At 35.4% G+C, this 21,884-nt stretch overlaps 1 protein-coding gene across 1 annotated transcript in view; it reads left to right on the top strand.

Moving 5' to 3' along the window:
- Positions 1-21,884, top strand: part of LOC149794946 (phospholipid phosphatase 5-like) — a 46,467-nt gene that overhangs the window by 19,235 nt on the left and 5,348 nt on the right. Inside the window, exons 3-5 of the mRNA XM_089963736.1 lie at positions 2,213-2,300; positions 7,119-7,182; positions 17,706-17,830. Coding sequence (XP_089819862.1) covers positions 2,213-2,300; positions 7,119-7,182; positions 17,706-17,830 — 277 coding nt within the window. The remainder of the gene's footprint in view (positions 1-2,212; positions 2,301-7,118; positions 7,183-17,705; positions 17,831-21,884) is intronic.

Below are 21,884 nucleotides of genomic sequence, written 5' to 3'. Positions count from 1 at the left end.
ACAATAGACCATGACATATTACTTCACTGTCTCCAGCATGTATTTGGCATTCATGATACAGCCTTACTGTGGTTCAAGTCCTACTTGGTCAACAGGACACAAATTGTGTCTGCAAATGGAATACACTCCAGCCCAGTTAATCTATGTTGTGGTGTCTCAGAGGGGTCTGTTCTTGGATGTGTTCTCTTCATTCTAAACACTCAGCCGCTCTCAAGTGTCATAGATCATCATCCAGTGTCTCACCAATTGTACACTGACGACACCCAAATATACAAATCTAGCCACCCAACTGAAGTTGATGCTACCATCCAAGGTGTAGAGAGATGCATTTCTGATGTGAAATCATGGATGACATGGATCAAGCTACAGATGAATGATGATAAAACTGTGGCCACTCTGAACACAACACAAAGGCTTTCTCAGTCACATCCTTTACCTCAAACAATAAATATCAGCAACACCAACATTAAATTCACGCAGTCAGTACAAAACCTAGGTGTTACTCTGGACAGTACTCTCACACTGCACCAACATGTCATGAACATATGCAAGGCTGCACATCTTGAGCTGAGATGCATCAGCTCAATTCACAAATATCTTTCAGTTGATGCCACTAAAACACTCGTGTGTTCATTAGTACTTTCAAGACTGGACTATTGTAACTCAATTCTGTCTGGTTCATCTCAGTATCTACTCCAGAAACTTCAAAAAGTTCAAAACACATTTGCTAGGATCATTCTTAGAGTACTACATCAGAGCAACCTTCCCGCTGCTCTGTACCATACACTAGCTATCCATTTGTACCAGAATCAAGCACAAAATTTGTTCTCTGTGTTGTGTTTCACTGATGGACTCCAGTCCAACATACCTATCTGACCTCACCCATGTGTACACACCAGCAAGATACTTACGCTCCTCTTCTAACAATCATATGCTCATTATTCCCACTAAAAAAAACGAAGTCATATGGACAACGTTCTTTTGCATACCAGGGCCCAGCAACTTGGAATGAATTGCCCACTGAGCTTAGACACAAAGACACAGTGATCCCATTCAAGAGTGCTCTTAGGCCCTGAGTGGTGAGTGGTCTAAAGCGCTCTCCGTTACGGATCACTGCCATCTGACCTCTGTCTGCGTGGGTTCGGATTCGGCCAATGTGGATATGTGAGAAAGCTTGCCAGTAGCTTTTCGTGGGTCCGTGGTTCTTCCCGGGGTTTTCCCGGGTTCTTCCTCCACCATTAATACTGGCCGCCATGCATAGCCTATCATGTGCTGAAAATGGTGTTAAACCCAACAACAACAACAACAACAGCAACAATCAAGAGTGCTCTTAAAACTCACTTATTTTGACTGCAAGAACAAGCTTAAAGACCTAATAATGTTCCCTGCCTTAAATATTTACAGCATGTTTTCTAATTTCATGGTGTTTTTTTTTTCTGTAATAATATCATTATTAACGTTTTTTATGTTATAGGTGTTGTCTAATGTTGTAAGGCGCTTAGAGCTTCTAAAGATTAGGTGATATACAAAGTCCTCACATTTATTATTATTTTATTATTATTATTATCATACCTCACATGCTCCAGACCCTGAACAGGGTATCTGTTGTTTGTTGTATTGATTACTTATAACAAATTGGAGAGTCTCAGATCTGCCAGTGCATTATGTGTCTGTGCAGTTTGCATTTTAAGCCATCATAAAAATGAATACAGATATTACTTTATACTTTGAATATTGATGTGATAGACATGGTATAGATACAAAGTTCATTTGGCAGACCTAGCACATTGGCTTTGAGCCTATGGCTCTCTTTTAGCAAATAAAATAGCTGACGATTACAATAATGGCTAACTAAAGATGACCAAAGTGGTTATAACAGAAACAGTAAGCTGATAAAAACAGGAAATTTATACTGATTTTTAAAAAATATTTTTGTTATGACTGCATTATAACAAAGGATGCTAACATGAAGAAGAGCTGTAAAAATGTTTCTAAGGTTATTCAGAAGTTATTGGGAAAGTTTAAAATTTAAAAAAATGTATACTGTTGATGTAGTTAATTTTAAATATATATACAGTACTTATGTGCCTTAATATTGTTAATTGACTGAAATAAGTTTATTCTAGTCATTCCAAATTTTAATTGAGAATTCACATGTACATAAATAAAAGTTATAAGATGCTGAATCAGGATTTTCTTGTTTTTTTTCCAGATAACTGTTATTCTAGTGCCGACTGTAACAGTTGGAGGCTTCTGGATCCTTAACAGAGATGTTACTGATCTAATTCAGGGACTTTTAGGTTCGCTGACATTCACTATACAGTTGCTCTTAATTAAGGGAAAGTCCATTAAGAACATACTCAGATTTAGCAAATCAGTGAATGTTGATGATAGAATACTGTATTTTACTTAATAAGTGCTTAGTGTTCTTTGAACATTGATTTCACATTGCAGTAAAAATGTTGCTGTTATTGGAATCCCCACCCCCGTTGTTCAGCAGTATTAAGGACTCTACTTTATTCAGTCATCAGACAAATTTCAGAACTAATTATATACTCAGTTTTTTAATTAATTAATAAACTTTCTCACATTTAAATTCAGCAAGTGTGTGATTGACAAGGCTATTGGCCAATCAGCATGGAGCACACTTCATTTGTATGATGTTATGTAACATAAAATGAAAAAAACCTTACGCTTTTACACTTGTTTGGTGTCTAGTGCATGGCAGAAATTTAGAGTTAAAATAGGAAAAAAGGAAAAGAATACAAAATTCGCTTCAAGATTGATTGGGGAATCTGTAATTCATAATTTTGTCATCCATATATACAGTATATACTCACTTATAAGTCAAGGCCAACCACCAACAAATTAGACCTGTGCTGACTGATCAACGCCTGTATTGTTCTACTGATTAATCCTAACATAGACCCAGATCTGCAATGCATTATGTGATGGAAGATCTGGGTCTCTGCAGCTTGCAGTTGGACTCCACTTATCAGCAGATATATACATCACTAGAGAAAAGCATCAGCTTCAAATCTTTTTTCATTATGCAACAAATTTATCACAGACATATGTCATATACAAAATATACTACAGAACTGATGCTGATATTTTGTTTCCCACAAGTATATTGTTTGATCATTTATAACACAAGACTCTTTCATTTCAAAATGAAAAACATTTTGGGGAAACCAGTGATTACTCTGTGCATATAATTAATATATGTTTAAATCTAATGATCTTATTTTCTGTGTCAGGTTGTAACAAGTGGCGTAATACACATTGGTTTAGTGACAAATTCTTTAGTTTGCATCATTAAAGTGAGAGAAAAAAATCTTTGAGCTTCTGCATTTATCAAAATGTAAAATTTATGCTTCTGATAACTTATAATTATTATTACAACAAACTTAAATCATTAAACCATCTGACTTCAGAGGTGCTGTCTGGTTGTTGCATTGATATCTTTGATGAATTGTGTTGTAGACAATTTGAGCCTACTGCTATTAGCCAGATAAAAATGTTACATATAGCAAAGAAAAATGATGGCCAATTACACACACAGAGGAGTAAAATGTTTTTATTATAATAGTAAACAGCATAATTAGATTGGAAACTTGGGTTCAGTGGGGGATGTTTACAAAGGTACTGTATATACTTGTGTTTAAACCTGTTTGAGTATAAGCCGACCACCCAGACTGAATAGGTATAAACACAAAAGAGTGCATGACCCGCATGTAAGTGGGTCCAAAAGTCCAAGACGACATCACAAGATGCCTGTGGTAAGTTCTAATTGTATTTATTTAGGCAAACTTACATTAGCAAATTTTACCCATATAACTCTTAGAGTTGGCATGTACGATTATTAATTAGAAATGGTATAAATTTATTTTAAAAGTCTGTTTTCTTATTGTTTTTACCTAGTTCATAATTGTGTATAATTTGATAGGATGATGAAACAATAGCCGAACATTCATGGGTTGCTGTAACACTACCTCATTTGACTCAGTTGTTGTTTTTTATGCGTTATTGCATTAGGCTTTTTATATATTTTTATTTTGCCATGAAATTGTAAATACATTACTCATTAAAATATTATCCCAGTATGACAACCATGAACAGCAGTAGAGTTTGATTCAACACTCGCAATTAAGCCACTGAGCATACTTAGATAATGGTGCCACCACATGTACATTGTAGGTTTGAATGCTCTGAATGAAGTACATTCCACTGTAAGAAGTGCATCCCTTGGATTCAAATCATGAGCACCACTTCATTAAACTTTAATGATAAATCCAAAATATAATGACGATGTTTCAGAAATAATGTTTCGAAAATTATGCTAATACCATAACAACTGAGTTGTAGTTTGCTTTGATGTAAGTGACCTTACACCCCATTTTACAAAACTATGGTAATTGTGCTAATGTTACGGAGTGAAAGGTAATTACACATCAAAGTACTTGTATAGTTGCCGGTCAAAATTTCCTCATAACCCAAGCCAGTTTCATGGTTTCAACAATTAATTGGCCTGTATTGCTGTCAAAAAACAAAAGACAAATCCACCAGTTACAAGCAGAGGAGATGCCAAAACATCCAGCTTTCCATTATGTGGAAAGTTATCATTCTGTTTAGCCTAAACACAAAAGTAAAGTAGATTGATGATGATCTTAGTTGATCTATATTCAGAATTTTAGCCTTTATTATTACCATTTGTTCATGAACATGTAACAGTTATGCTGGTTGTGCCTTGCACAATTGAACTTTTGTACCTTTTCATAAAGATTACCTCAGTTTGTTGAATCGCTTATGTCATTGATAAAGAGTAACTTGTGAGTGTGTGGATCAACATAAATGAAACAACTGTTACCAGCTAGTTGAAGTGTTATCTGGAAGAATGGGATTTGGACGAAAAATGAATGAAGCAAAATATGCAATCATCTAATCTGTTTGGGAATAAACAAGGATTAAAGTGATGCTTGGCACGATTTGCATTGTATAATTACTGTAGATTATAGTACAGCCTGGTCTTCCAGGTAAACTCAAACTGGCTCATGAATTATGAAGTCTTTATATATCTCTATTTAAATAATAACAAAAGTAATCAAAATAGTTTATAACAGTTTAGTAAGTGTTGGGATATCAAGAATGTATTTTTTTTTCACATGCATATGTCTTAGGACATGGAATTTTTTCTTCTTCTATGTCCCAACATTTACAGCCATATTAGCAGTCAACAAAAAAAAATCTTAAAATCTTTCAAGTTTAGACCTTGGCCTGTGGATAAGCTGACTCCCCTTCTTCCAAGCCTTTATTGTTTCCTAAATTATTTGGCTTATATGCGAGTATATACAGTAAGCTGTACTTGAAAATATGGACACTCTTGTATGACTTTTTTCTTAATCTGGAGATGAATGATGCATAAAAAGATATAATTCAATAGGGATATTTTAAAATGCATAAAAAATCTATGATAATACAATCATGATGAATGTCATGTACATATTATTTTATGGTCTTGGTTGGGTTGCTTAACATGGTTTTTATGTCAAATGTGTGTTTTATTTTAATGTGACGTGTTGTCATAGCATTAATTACCATTGAAATCTTCAGAAGCCTGAAAAACTGCTAAACAATCTACTTGTAGGTCACAAGCTTATATGTGCATTGTAGACTTCATTGATCAGAACTTCTAGTGGATTTTTCATGAGAAAATTTTATGTCTGGCATTGAGTTTTAAAGCAACATTTCTTTTTGACATTATACTGAATTCATTGAAGAATATAATTTAATTACAGCTCATATCATGCCCTTTATGAATGTCAGATAAACCCAGTTAGATCTGATTTAGTGGACATCAAATCCATGAACTTAAGTTCCATTCATTCGCTTAATTTTAAAGCAATATAATCGAAATATCAACTTTCTGGACTCCCTGAGAGACCCACATTTTCTCCAGATGAAGAAACAAAGGGACCTGCTTAGGTAGCAATCTCATTAATGTATAGGTCTAGAGAAAATTTGAGTAGTCTAAATGAGCAAGGGGCCCCAGTGGTAAAGTGGTCTAAGGCTTTCACCTTGACAGATCACTGGTATATCACTTCAGCCCAGATTTGTATGAGTCTCAGCTTAGCCAGTGTGGGTATATGATACAACATGCCTGTAGCTTCCTGTGGGTCATTTCACTTCACAATGTCTTCCCAAGTTTTTCCTCCATTAAAAATACATCTGCCATGTATAGCTATCATATGCTGAAAATTGGCATTAGACTTACAAAACCAACAAAACAAGCAGATGAATGAAAGGTCTGGACAATTTAAAGAGAAACAAACTGCTTGTCACAAATAAATTTTATTAAATATAAAATGTTTATTGACCTAAGTTCTGATTTTGAATTGCTTTTGTAATGAATAATTTCAGGTTCTTTTCTGCAGTTGGTGATTTTTCCAATGTTTGACATGTTGGCATATTTGCTGATCTTAACCTTAAAATAGTAATTTTCCATTCTTCTTGCAATGTTTAGTCCATTCTGGTGTTTTGATAAGATGATAGTCAGTTGAAAGCGACTTTTATAGTTCTTACAAAGTTTGTAATTAATTTTGATATCATTTGAATTGATGTAGAAAATGTACGTGGATTTTTAGTAGCATTTTGAGTTTACATAATAAATGATTTATAGATATTTTGCAGTAGTGAACGATGGTAGGTTCTTGGGGCAGGCTGCACAAATCTGATGGCTTCTTCAACTGGTTCTCTGTGTATAACCAAAAGTTTTCTTTATTATTTATAATTTGCTATATATAACACTGTTGCTGTGTGTTATTTGTTTCATAGTTCAAAAATTAACCTAGCAACAAGAATAGGTACACAAATGTATTAGTGATTTTCTTAGCCTTAAGCATGAACACAGATGTTTGAAATCAACTGACTGAATCTTTAAAACTGCCAAGTGTTTATTCCAGTTCACTTGGTAGATGTATATTCATTCAAAGCACTTATAAAAATAAAAGTTTATTTTCCTTAAGTTTTGATAATATTTCTGTTTGTTAGGAGGAACAGAACTTTGATTTATGAAAATAGACCACTGCATATACAATTTTAATTTTCTTTTTCAACAGGAGTAAATCTATCTATATTCCTAACTGGGTCCATTACAAACTGTATCAAGCTTGGAGTTGGAAGGTATACTCTATAAAAATCATCATCTCAGGGCTAAAATTGTGCATATTTGTTTCTCCTTCAAATATGTTCCTGATCACATTAAAATTAGGATATTAGCTTCACTACTTCTTAAATCCAGCAAGATGAAAAATTTATCTTTATACCAAATAAACAAAGGGAAACCCTTATAAAAATTGTATAAAAAGCAAAGAGTTCATCCTCAGTCTGGTTAATGCTTACTTTCATGTTCATGCAATTTCCATTGATTTGCCCTCAGATTTTACCCATTTCATGCTCTTCTTTTTGAACTAATTCTTATCCCATTGGCTTTACACACAAAAAAGTCAATTGTTCTTTCTTGTTTAGGACCTCCTTGTTGACTGTTGCAACAGCTTATTTGGATAATATCCTTCAGAAACACATCATAAACACTGTTTAGCTACAGGAAATAAACAGCCTTATTTCAGTTTTCACCCACCTGGGGGTTTTAATGAATTGGGAATTGTTGGATCTTATCCCTTCTCGACACTTTGTCCATCTGGGTATGGAATTTCTGATCCATCTAAATTTTGATCATCTCCCTCATATGAACTGCATGAAGTATCGATCTCTTGAGGTTGATCTCAGCAGGAAATTGGTATCTGAGAGAGACTTTCTGCAACTCCTCAGTCTACCAAATACAGCAGAGAAGTTGATTCTCCGAGGCTGCATCTATGTGTTCTCTGCAGATAGCATTGCTCACTTAATGGTACTTTTTTTTCCAGACATCAAGATCAGAACATCTTGATCTCAACTAAGTTCAAACAATTTGTTACATCACTTAACCATGATAAACAGCAACTGCAGTATACAGGAGAAAGTTCTTCATATAAACCTGATAGAAATAAATAGCTATAAAGCATGTATTTCAGTCATGGCAAGGGGACCTTTGATTCTCATTGTTTTTGGATGACTATATTATGGCTGCTTACCTCCTCAAATGGGAGGGACAAAATCACTATATGTAATGCATCCTGGCCTGGGAGTTTCTAAGCTGGTGTTCCTTACACAAGATAACGGACCAGACCGGACACATCCCCAGCAGACTGAATGTGTTGGCAGATTCTCTGTCAAGAAGAGGTCAGGCTCTGCACACTGAGTGGTCCCTTCATCCATCAATCTTTCAACATATTTGTTCAGTGATAGAACTCATTGTGATGAGGTGGAATCACATAATGACCATCTACATGTACCATGCCCTAGACGCAGAAGCTTGGGCTATGGATGCTGTGGTGGTAAGTTGGGGTGATTCCAACTGTTCTGATTCCAAGAGTCATTCAGGAAATCAGTAATCAGAATTGCAAAGTTATTCAGCTATCCCCACTTTGATGGAACAAGTCATTGAGAAGCAATCTGCTAATAGTAGTTATAAATTTCCCAAGGAAGATCTCATCAAAATTCAGACTACTAAAATAACCAACCGTGGAGTTTTTTCATCTCCACCCTGATGGACTTCTTCATGTCTTGCTTTTGTTTTCGGACATTTAATCTCAGGAGCAAGAAGGCCCTCCACTTTGAAAGTAAATGAAAGCAAATATTCAGGGAATGGTGCAAAAATAACTGCATCATCCCAGTGGCTGATTTTTTAAACTCTGGCTCATCAAGGTGAAAAACTTAACACTGGTTACTATCAGGGGATACCGTTCTTTGAATTTTAACATGTTCATACATCAAGGTAGTGCAAATAAAGGTTATGACAAGGGTCTACCAACTTGTGACTAAGTAGGCCTGAGACACTCATCCTGTTTCCAAATGGAATCTTTCATGGATTTTGACTTAGCTCAAACCAGAATTCAAAACCTTTGCCTGTGCTTTTTTGAACCTGATGTCTTGCAAGACATGTTTTATAGTAGTGCTAACATTGTCCTGCAGTGTGAGTTGCATGCCCTTTCAAAGTACCCAAACTATCTCCAGTTCAAATTGTATGGTTCTGTAGTGCTAATAATGCAACTAATTTTTGCTGCTAATTACCTATTACCGTCTGGGGGCAATGAAGAATAAAGATAGTTATACAAGCTCTGACCTCTGTCAACACTTTGAGAGAGGCAGCAAAGCAAGACCCAGACCATGCTCAAAATTTATTTGAAAAACACAAAGTGCAATGAATCCTGAAAAAGTGTTTTCTGCCTGTTAAGGCAACAAGATATAACCCCTCAAGCCTGGCATCATGACAGAAGTTGGTTATATGCTTGGTATATTTCGGATTGGAATATGCCTTAAGAGAAAGCAGTCTTGGCTAGTTTCATCTTTCAGTGCAGTGTTTGATCCAAGATATAATAGAAGCTGTTGACTGGCATGCACAGTTAACCTTCTCAAGCTTTTATCTCTGAGATCTAGCATCACAGATATGAGAATTGAATCTAGTGGGTTCAGTGGCCAGGTGGCCACCTGACTTCTTCGTTCTAATTTTTTTCATTGTATCCTGGTGGTGGTGGTGGTATTGACAAGGCAACATGTTTAGGCCCAAATATATTTTGCAGAATAAAATGTTTTAATAATGAGCCATTTGATGTTCATTTGTAAATCAAGCCTTCTTGTGTAGCTGTTCTTCTGCTTGTTGAATTGGATGACCTTTTACTACCAGTGATCTTTATTCTAAAAACTATAAAGAACACTAAGCTAATAAGTAATGTTTGGATATGAAAACAGAATAGATGACAAAAGCTAGATGCATCTTCAAGATGGTTTCAGAGCAGTTCTGTCTCACATACATATATACATTCATTATACAGGTATTGAAAAAAAAAGAAATAAATGCTTCTTTCCAACTGCCTTTCTAAGGGATGTATATAATCACTGAACTGAAAATAACATCGTGTCAAGAGAACTCAAATTTTGAATGCTAATGGCAGTTTTGTTTTTTATATACTGAATTTGACTTAATCATATTTGCACAAAAGAAAGTCGATAATAACTTATAAAAAATGGTGAACTTTTGTCAATGGGCTGAAATTGACCCTTATAGTAACTACTACTGACAGTTTGGAGCAACTTTAAAAAATAATTAATAATTGGTATCCTTCCAAAAGAATACATTTATTTAATTCATTGTAGTACAAACAAGAAATTGTATTTAGAGTGAAAATAAAATCTTCAAAAATGATTCAATTATAAGTGAAAATGAAGCATCAGTGTTATAAGAAAAATCGGTAAAAATTCAACCTTTTGATTCTCTGAGTTTCTTTTAATAGTGTTGTTTAATGCTGTTGATTATAATTTGTATGAATGGTAAATTAATAATGTGATCTGTAACATTGCAATTCCTTTAGGACATGCATAGAAATATTGTAGAAACTGAATATAATAAGTGCACACATGTAAATAAAGGATTTTATGGAAAAATGTGCACATAAACCCACCAATACTTGTGTAGCAAAGAAATATGTGCATTAAAACAAACATAATATAAGGTATAAAAATCTGCTCCATAGTTCTGATTATAATTAGGTGCTAAGCAAAACTGTTTAATTTATTATCATTTTAGTATTTGCATTTTTCTTCTGTATTCATCCTTAAGTAATATGAGGTTAAACTGGTTGAAAAACTCCACTGTCAACAAGAGTACATTACGAATAAGTGCATGCAACTTTCATCAATTAAAACACAGTAGGCATATACACTTAATATACAGATTTTAAAGTATCTTGTGAGCTATAAATTCAGTGGTTAATCAAAGAATTGAGACTGAAAAAAATTGTTTTTAACCCACTTTATCTTTCATGCTCACACCAGTTACAGTGAAATCCATTTTAAATGACCCGTCTTAATTAAATACAAATGGATGTATTTATCCAGGAATCCCCAAGAAAAATTTCTATTTGATGATCCTTTGCTAAAAGAATTCTTGTAAAATATGGATAGAGATAACAGTTTTTGTCCTTCTTGCTGTACATAAAGGTCATATAGACTTGTGGGTATCTGAAAGCACTTGTTTACAGATTTACTTTTTTGGGTGGACTTGTTTGCTGAAATATTCTTATACTAGTGAATATTGATTAGAAAGACCAGTATGTAGTTAGTAGAGAAATATATTATAAGAACAATTACATATAAAACAAGTATTCATTATGGAGATACCTCCACAGGTTTCACTGTAAATTAAACTTTACTTGGGTACTTATATGGTTGGAAGGTATTAAGTAGAATGTAGTCATCGGTCATCCTAAAAGTATATTGAAAGATAATGCAGATCTTTCACAACATTGGTTACACTGTTGTAATATAGAACTACACATGTTAGTATTATTTAGAATTTCTAAAAATGAGGCCCTATAACAGGTCATTTTTTTTCTTCTGTAAATATGAACACATTATTTGAAAAAATGAATGATTTTATTTTCTGTGGATTCAGGAACAGAGTAAACATATGCTTCCCTCTTAAATGGTACCCATAACCAATTTCACTTTTTACAGCTAGAATCACTTTTGGCACTGATTAGTTTTTATTCATAAGTACCTATCTAGGATTACCAACCCTCTAAAGCATCAAGCATATTGTGCCAAAAATGTCAAATTTACCCCATAACGAGTGGACATAAATTAGGTTTGCAACTAGAAATCTGATTCTTATCTGTTGATTTCTTAAATCAGCACATTGATGGTTGTTTCAATATGTTGTAACATACCAAGCTTTAATAAAGAAAAGTAATCTCAGTATTCTATGTGCTCCTCAGTGTAAGGTTTTGTGAATTTATAATAGCTGTTCTTCCCACCAATAGAATTGTAAATGTAACACAAGTTAATAAGTGAGAAGCATAGTATTATTTAACTGAAATTTGAATGACATAAAGTCAAAAATGGTGCACTAGCCATTTTGGGTTCTCTCATTTAGATTACTAGATTGAGAGTTTACCAGACTATAACCATTCAGTAATGTGATAAGTTAACTTCCTTGGTGAACAAAGCATTTTGTGTGATAGATACAAATTAATATGAAAGTGGTATAGTTTTCAATAAAGGAATAAGTTGTTGTAAGTTTTTAAAATGACATTATGCTTGATCACATTGGTTCCATAAAACATGTATTGTGATTTTTAAATGAAACAATCATTTTTAGAATTAGCTTTGTTGCTTAATATTTAAGCATTACTCTATATGTGTGATGCCTATTTAGAAAGACCATCCTTTTGTAAGTTGACTTTACTGCTGGATAATATACACTATAAATTTGATAACTCCAAGCATCGGTCATTTGATTACTTGGCCTTTATTGCTTGCAGATAAATTAAAAAATGCTGAAAACTTAAATAAATTTTTTTGCAGTCCTTAGAGGGGGCCCTGAGTGGCCGAGTGGTCTAAAGTGCTCTTCGTTACGGATCATTGCCATCTCACCTCTGTCTGTGGCGGTTCGAGTCTAAGATTCAGCCAATGTGGGCATGTGAGAAAGCTTGCCAGTAGCTTCTCGTGGGTCGGTGGTTCTTTCCGGGGTTTTCCGGATTCTTCCTCCACCATTAATACTGGCCGCCATGTATAGCGTATCGTGCTGAAAAATGGCGTTAAACCCCACAACAACAACAACAACAACAGTCCTTAGAGCTTTGACTTCTTGAAACTTTACTTATTTTTAAGGAAAGACTAGACATGTAACACACAGTAAAAATTAATCTCATACAAAATGTGCTGTCATGCTATGATGATAGTTACAACTCACTAAGATTAAGTCTCTTGAGGTATGGTATGTTGGAATGAGGAATAATTTAATTGGAGTTATAATGTATTTGGCTTGGGACAAGGTTATATCTTATCTGAAGAATGGCCTCACATCAAAAAAGACTTTCAAGAGGTTGGTTGGTTGGTTCTTAACAGCACATTTTTGGCTATATCTTGCCAAGGAAATTAAAATGAAGTACCTTTTTCTAAGAACACACCAATGGAGCCAACTTGTGCTAGTCCTTGCATGTTTAAAACCTGTGACCCTTGGATTATGAGTCTGAAGTGCTGTCTGTTAAGTTACCATACCTGTCCCTTAAAGAAAAGAAGGAATTGCTCTATTGTACAGAGGAACATAATTTATATAGTAACAATATGCAGTCACACCTGACCTAATAACCTCATGCATATAGTGATCACATGTTCTTAAGTGACCACCATCTGTTTGGTCCTCTCGAAATTTTGTGCATAATTTGCCAACATAAGCAGCCACCTACCCAACGCAACCAGCAGTCATTGTGTTTCAGTCCATTGGAACCTAAGGATCTATGTTTAGTGACAAGAAGTCATTTACAACTGTTAGTCAATTCGTCAATCTTGTTTATAAAATAACACTTCATTAGTATGTCAGTCCGTGTGTGTGATTTGGATTTTTAACGTAGCTTTAACAATTTTTCAGTCATATCGCTACAGTGTCTGCAGTGTGGCAGTTTTTAGTGATGTCTAGCGCTGGGGCATCATGCTGCAGACATGTGGCATGATGTCCCACCCAATCACATTATCCTCACACCAAGCCAACCAGTCCTAACACTAACCTCTTAATGCTGATCGCCAAGCGAGGCAGCTGTTACTACCATTTTTGTAAGTCTTTGGTTTGATTCAGCCAGGGATCGAACCCACGATCTCCCGCATCTGAGGCGGACGCTCTAACATCTATCAATCAGTATATCTATCTACAAACTTTAATTCATCTATCTATCCATATACATACATACACCACTCCCTCGATAACTCACACCCTGATAACTCGCAAACCCGCTTATAATGCGGGCTCAGGCATGGATCCCATTTTTAAAACCAGAAAATTGCCAAAAGTTGATCCCTATTTGTTGAACTTGAAGAAATTCGCAATCAAAATTGGTAACGGAAACTTCGATCTATCGCTCGTTTTACTATGAAATATCAAATTTAAAAATAGGTAGTACATTTTTTTACATTTTCATTCCAAACGGCATTCCTAGTACATGGCAATTAACAACATGTAAGGAAATTTTGATCAATGAAAATGTCACTCATGCCAGGTTGAGGCAGTACTTTAATAAATAAATACAAATTATAATAAAAAAATTATCAATTGAAATTTGTGTTCTAGTTCTATCTTTTAGTTTCTTTTAAGTGTAATTATCATAAATGCAATGTGTCCTCTTGTAATTAAACGTAAAATGCGTCAATCTACTGTAACAGCTATGCCCGCAAGTGTTTCTCTGTGAACCTAATTAAATGCCGACTGTGTTTTGATAACTGATTTCCAGAAGTATTTGTTGTATTGTTGCACTGAATTAAAAGCTGGCCTCCTTTGTATTGTATGTTAATTGTGTCTTTTGAATCAAAGGAGGAGGTAGAATAAAAGAAAAGTTAAAAGGCACAAAAATCCTACAAACTTAAAATCTAGCGGCCCCGGTCATATGTCATGTGAACTCACTTCATTTGATCAATCAAACACTTATAAATGTTATTGTGCATGTAACATAAACCACCTTAAATAAACTGACTCTTTCATAACTGTGATCAAAGATAACAAGACATCCAAGCGAAACGAATTCTTCGCATATAAAAAAAAGAGTTTGATTTCACAGATATAGACCATTGTGGGCAAGTGAGTTTAAGAGAATTCTTGAACTGACATTTAGAGATATCCTCAAGGATGATAAGTAGTTTCATTATTCCAATTAATTAATTCATGACATCAATATTGTACTGATAGAGCAATACAAAAATTAAGTTTCAACGTAGACGATTGTCTCATGAAATAAATGTCACGTGTTTTTGAAAAAAGGAATCTTGTTTGGAGATGTATCAACAGTTAGTCTAGTTCCCTGCTCTGTGGACTCCCGATTTGGCAGGATAATATTAAACACCACTACGGGAACAAGACTTGTCAAGAAAACAAAAAGCAGTGTCGTAATACACAGATTTTTTTACGCGTACACATGATGGTTGTTGAAACTAGTTTGAATGATCTTTCATATGTTGGACATTTTGAAAATAAATGTGCGTTATTAAAAATTATTATTGACGTGATTGTAAATTGAGGATTCAGTCAATAAACAGCCCAGTTCCCTAATGCTGTTACCCCTCCCCACAGTTTTCTCAATGTCAAAACGATCTTTTTCAATTTTTGGAGGTCCCTCTGTAACTTGCACCTTGCTTATAGAGCAGTCTATGTTTGTGGACTCTGTTGTGCACGAGTTACCAAGGAAGAGGTGTATTCCCTCTATCAGAGTCCTGCCTCAGAAAACTTTATTCAGCTGGTGCTGGTGCCCTGAAATGGTTTTACACAGGCTTTTTGTGTACAAAAATTTCAGGGCTGAAGAAATATCTAATTTGATTGAAATATATATATATATATATATATATATATATATATATATATATGCACACACACACACACAGAGTAAAGATTGTTTATTAGTCTTGGATACATTTCCTGTTATACCATCTGAGTTTAAATTCCACAGCCAAATTATTACAAATATGTATTCCAAACGCTTTGTTATAATGTTATAATGTTCCTATATTACAACGTTTAATTGGTTATTAGTGTTTGATTTTGGTGGTATACCTGAGAAAATTAGCTCAATTATAATGTTTTTATCACCTGATACATCAAACCCAGACAGAAAGGTGGTTAGTACAAAAGCAATTTAATAGCCTGATGTACATGGCACCTCTTGTATTCTGAGTGAAGTGCCCATTTGGCTCGTTGAAAAAAAATCTAATTTGCCTGAGAAAACTTTGATCATAGTTACATTTTCAAATTGTTGAAAGACTAGCAAATTATTAATATCTATCCCTATATATGCCCTCTTACTTTATTGCATACTTGTATTGAAAGCTGTAAACAATGTATACAAGGCAAAGCATGTGAACTAATAATGGGGACCAGTTTGCCAGGGTTTCCTACTATTATTTTCACACATTCTATAATTGCATTACAGAAACTTGCAAGAACTAGTCTTCTGGGTACTGGAACTGTTGCAGTTGTTGCAACCAGTGCAATGATGCGTGGCTGAAATGAAGGCTAATATATGTACACAACAAGTTGTTAACTGATTACTTTATTGTCGTAATCGTGAGAGTTTAGGCCAAATTGTGGGATGGTTTTTTTATAGGTGTTATAAGTCATTAAGGGATCTAGTGTTGTCCACAATGGTTTTGGAGTCCTTGATTAATAATTGGCTGTCCTTGGGTGGAGGTAAGATAAGGAGAAAAGACAGATCAAAAAATTAATTTTGGTAGAAACACTTGTACATTTTTCAGATTAATAGGAACCAGATGGCAGTTGACAATTTCTTTTGATGTTGTTCATAGATGCCACTTAATTTGTTTAACCAGTATTTCATCACACTACTGTAAGCATGAGCAACGGACAGTTGAATTATTATTCATTAATCCTTAACTTTAAAAATCTTGAACAACACAAGAGCATTTGAACTAAACCATGAAACGAAATCAGAATATGTAAGCAAGTGTTTTTGCATAAATCATTTTTAGTTGTTCTTTTCCATTTTATTTCATCTCTGCTGACGGTCAGGTGATTTTATAACCAAAAGCTCAAAAGCCAACACAACCACATTAGATCCCTTAACTACTTATAATGCCTGATAAACATCCTACATTTGGCCTAAACTCTCCAGATTACGACACTAAAATACGCATTTAACAGCTTGTCCTATTGCAGCAATTGCTGGAACAGTTCTTGTTCCCACTAAACTGTTTCTGGCTGGCTTCTGGCACATAAATATCCAAAACAGTATTTTAGAATCACATATATGTTAAAGCCATGCGAGCACTATTTATAGCAACAGAGGCAACCTGTTCCCCATTCATAGAACACAAGCTTCATTTTGTACTCAAAGTTTATCACTTTCGATAGTAGTATGATAAATAGACAATCTTCATAAGGGTAAGGGGCATATATGGGGATAAATATTAATAATTTACTGGTCTTCCAACATCTTGACAATATATTTCTGCATTTTATCAGTGCAATCAATGTTTTCTCAAGCCAATCAACAACTAGGACATGCTTATTTCTACCGGATAAATGTACTCCGCTTCAACTGAAATAATTGTTGACTTGACCTTGGCAATCTGCCTTGATTTATGAATGGAAATTTTACAGATATTGTACATGTACTTTTACTTTAATATCGGTCAGCCAGTGAATTCAAGAATTAAAATACATGTCATAAAACCAATTGACTTAAAAAGAACTATATTATAAATTTGTATATAATACAGATATCTATAACAATGTATATTATTAAAATTGTCTTTTTTTTCCTTTGGATTTTATATTTTGGGCAAAAACGTTAAATTTTCCCTTTCTTAGCAAAGTGTTTAATTTGGCTTGGATGCTGGAAAATACATTTTTTGTGTCCTGTATTTTAGCTTCCTTTAAAAAGAAAATACAAGTATATATTATTGAGAAATGACTTGTCAGCATTGTAAACAAAGAAACATATTGGTTGCTTGTTTAATAAGCAAAGCTTTGCTGCACTCTCCCTCCTTTCCATCTTTAAGTTAATGATAGATTTTTATCAACACATAGTAAATAGTTATGTTCTTTGCAGGCCCAGGCCAGATTTTTTAGCCCGCTGTTTCCCAGATGGTCATATCAGAGATGACTTGATATGCACAGGGAATGTTGACATAGTGATAGAAGGGTACAAAAGTTTTCCTAGTGGACATTCCTCACGTAAGTAAAATAATATGAATAATAATACTTTGGCAACTTATTTTTTAACCACAAGATAAGAGATTCCACATAAATAAAATCATGTACATGACCCACTAAATTTATCAACATTTCTCCTGCAATTACATAACCTGATCACCTTACAGTTGGGTTGTTTGCTACCTCTGAATCCAGCCTTCCTGTAGAGATGGATAATATCTTTCTGTCTATATAATATATAAACAGAAGGAAGGAACTTCCACTGGTTATTTCCTCTTTCTACCCACTTGGTGGCTACCAGTGTATTCAGTTTGAACGAGTTTTTAACTTTTACAACAGAGGCGAGGATATGCTATAGACATCCAGTTACTTCTATCAAATTATTTCTTAAATGAAATTGTTGTGTGCACTTTATTTTCTTTCATTACAGAAATCTAAACCTGGTGCAACAAATGCAAGAGATTCAAAGTAATGGAGGACATTCATGAAATATGCATCCTCTGTACCAGTTGTGCTTCATTGCACATGTAAAGTGTGTGCATTGTGGACAGAATACATGCTTTAATGTCCAGAGACAATAGCTCGAGGTTTTCAATTTTTTTTTTATCATTGTCTATTTCTTCTCAGCATGAATTACTGAGCCCACATTCCACTTAAGAATTGATCAGTCTCATAGGGGATGCTGATATGCCTCCTCCGTGCCCCCATGAAGATTCAAAATGCAACACCAGATCTTAATAAAGTTTGATTGAGAGAACGTTACCACCCAAGAGTTGGAATTTTGTATGATCTCAATAGTAAATAAGGTTTTATCATTAAGAATGCCAAAAACAGAACAGGAATTTCAGAATCCCATTATGGATAAACCTTTAGGTCCACACACAAGGAATGACAATTCCAAGAACAAATCACCTAGCCAATGGGGACTGAGGATGCTTAATCATACTTATCTCCATCCATAATTTGTGAATATGCAGTACCCCATACTCTGTCTGTGCACAGCAATGTTCTTGCTGGAGGTGAGGACTTATTTTTTTAACTCATAATGTTGTATGGGCGGCCGGCTGGCTGGACTGAAAGAGCCGCAATTTGACTTGTAGACATATTGGTACCAGTCGTACTATCTGACCATCATGGCATTTATCATATGCTCTATGCTGTTATGACTGTTGACAAACAGTCCAGCCATATGAATGTGCAGTGTATGACCTCATTGCTCATGATTCACTAATCTCAGACTGGCAAACTGGCCGACCAGCCACTTATTCCAACAGTTACGATATCTTATGTCCAGCGAGCCTCACAGGGACACTGATTAGCTGGACCAAACATTTATATTCCACTACAGAGTGAACCAACATTATTCATAGAACTTAGCCAAACTGTCCATGCTGAACAGGCATTCTGATATATGGCCATTTTTAACAGCATGTGCTATGGAATCAGTGATGCATATTGACAATAATGGCATTATCTTTGCCATATTGATATGCTCTACCCATGGACACCAGGTGTACAAGATGTAGACAGTATCCAGTTATATGCAGGAGATGAAAAGGAAATGCCTGAATCATTTGGCTGAACAATGGAAAGGACAGAATTAAGAAGCTGTGGAAAAAATATTGTATCCTGTCTGCATCTGAATGTCTGCCTCTACCTACCGTCATTCCTACCTACAAGGTCAAAGCCTCTGTTGATGTTATTCGGACATGTTACTTAGGGAGTAATCCAGTAAAGGTTCAATCGTCATCAGGAATTCAGTAGAGGCAGTTCCCAAAGATGACAGAATAGACATGGCCAGGCAGATTATAGGTCATACACCCCTACTTTTTTATTTTTGTCAGGCTTGGATCAATCTCTTTCACAGAATGATTGTGTGATCCAAGTCATGTTGGAGTCCTAAGAATATTGTTTATCAGCCTCATCCACTTTCAGTGTCCCCATTCATAACAGAAACCCCAAGCAATCCCATGAATGTTTACTACAGAAGGAGATAAATTTACTCATAAAACAAGTAGTGGAAGTACACTCAAGTCTTCTACTCCAGACTGTTTCTGGTGATGAAGTCAATTGGCAAATTGAGACGTGATTGCCTCAGCAGGCCCAACCAATTTATTTTGGCGACAAAAGTCAAGATGGAGAAGAAAAAAATCATTTCATCTTTCAGTGTAACATGTGTGATCAGCTTAGACTGTCCGAAGTGTATTTTCACATTCCAATCCATACATTGTCATGCAAATATCTTTGCTTCACTTATCAGAGCTCAGCATTTCTATTTCGTGTTCATCCTTTCGGCCTCAACCTGAGCATTTGTGCCTGCACAAAAACATTAGACTGTAATCTCAAGCTTTGGTATGGAATTCCTTACACACCTTAATCTTGTACATCTCCCTCCCAAACACATCAAAAACATCATTCTGGCATTGGAGAGAATTTCAAACAAAACATTTATCTTAGCAACGAGGTTTCTTTAACTCTTTGGCTTGTTCAGTGCAGCAACAGGCTTGTTACTTCTTGGTTGCTTTACATGTACCCATTACAAATGGCCCTTCTTTCCCATTGGGGACCTTTCACAGGCCATCTAGATCAAAATATTGCGATATCAACCCATATAAAAAACTTCCTTCTCCAGTGACAAAGTAGAATGTGGCTGATGGCAGGAATATCCATCAAAAACCCACTACATGAAATCACAATTTATATAGATGCCAGTTAGTTGGGGAATACACTTGCTACTAGACTTTAAGATTGTCAGTGGCAAGTGGGTGTATCAAGAGGTGATTTTTAACATCTGAAAATTAAATCCATCCTTAATGCATCTCACAGTTGGATGTACAGTCCAAATACTGTCAGACAATTCAGTAGTGATCATGTACCTTCTCAAACATGGAGGGAGAAAATCACTGAACCTTTGCATCATGACATGGGATTAAGTTCACTGGTGTGCCAGATAAATAATTGGGTCTCACATATACCAGGACTACTTAATGTTTTAGCTGACTCATTGTTGAGAAGAGGACAACTACTACACAGATTAGGGTCACCTGATGACAGATCTTTTTGCAGCAAGATTAAACAACAAATTGTCGACTTTTTCTCCCCTTTTCCAGACCCAGGAGCATGGGCTGTCAGTGCTCTGTCAGTCAGCTGGGAGGGAATGTGGGCCTATGCCTTCTGTCCATCAGTCCTTACACCAGAAGTGTCCAGTAAAAGTGAAGAACATGAACTGCCCAATAGTTCTGGTTACCCTTCTATGATGGGACACATTCTGGATCAAAGATCTGATATTCCTGAGGACAGATGTACTTAGGAAAGTTATGGCGACCCTCACCCTGCTCAAGCAGTCCAGATTGCTTTTGTTCCATCCATGTCCTGAGAAACCCCTCCTTCACACATGGTTCTTGTCAGGGATGCCTTGCATGAAAAGGAGTTGGATCTTCACAGCTAAAAGGCCCAACTCTCTGAAGGCATATGAAAGGAAATGGAGGGATTTTAATGACTGGTGTCAAATCAATGATATCACAACACTCTCTGCCTCCATTCCTCAACTGATCAACTTTTGTCTCTTTCTCTTTGAAGCCAAGAAATTAGCCCCATCACTATAAAGGGATACCAGTCCATGATCTTGGACACATTCTGACATCTTGACTGAGACAATATTGGACTCAGTAAAGACCATTATGACTTGATGTCCAGTAGTGATCTATCCAGACCATGCTCACATTTTTCCCAGAATGAAATTTTCCCCTGGTATTGCCATGGCTTCATCCAAATTCAAGCCACTGTAAACCACATCCATCCAACAGATACCACATAAGTTTTGCTTTCTGATAGCGCTTGCCTCAGCATGCAGTGTCACTGAGCTACATGCCCTTTACCTGGACTCGAACTACATGCATTTCAGTTGTCCTAATGACACAGCCTGGTTTAGTTGCCAGAAACAGATTGCCATCACTAAGCAGCTAACAAGTAACTGTTTGCACCCTTCTCAGTCTATACATCATGAGAGAGAGGCAAAACTCCCAGATCCTGTATGCACTCTCAAATGTTATATGAAGCATAAAGAGAATATCTG

Source organism: Sinohyriopsis cumingii, chromosome 7, assembly GCF_028554795.1.
Source record: "Sinohyriopsis cumingii isolate HCF-2022 chromosome 7, ASM2855479v2, whole genome shotgun sequence".
Taxonomy (NCBI): domain Eukaryota; kingdom Metazoa; phylum Mollusca; class Bivalvia; order Unionida; family Unionidae; genus Sinohyriopsis; species Sinohyriopsis cumingii.
Note: the sequence above shows the minus strand (reverse complement) of the source record. Positions and strands in the feature narration are given on the sequence as shown.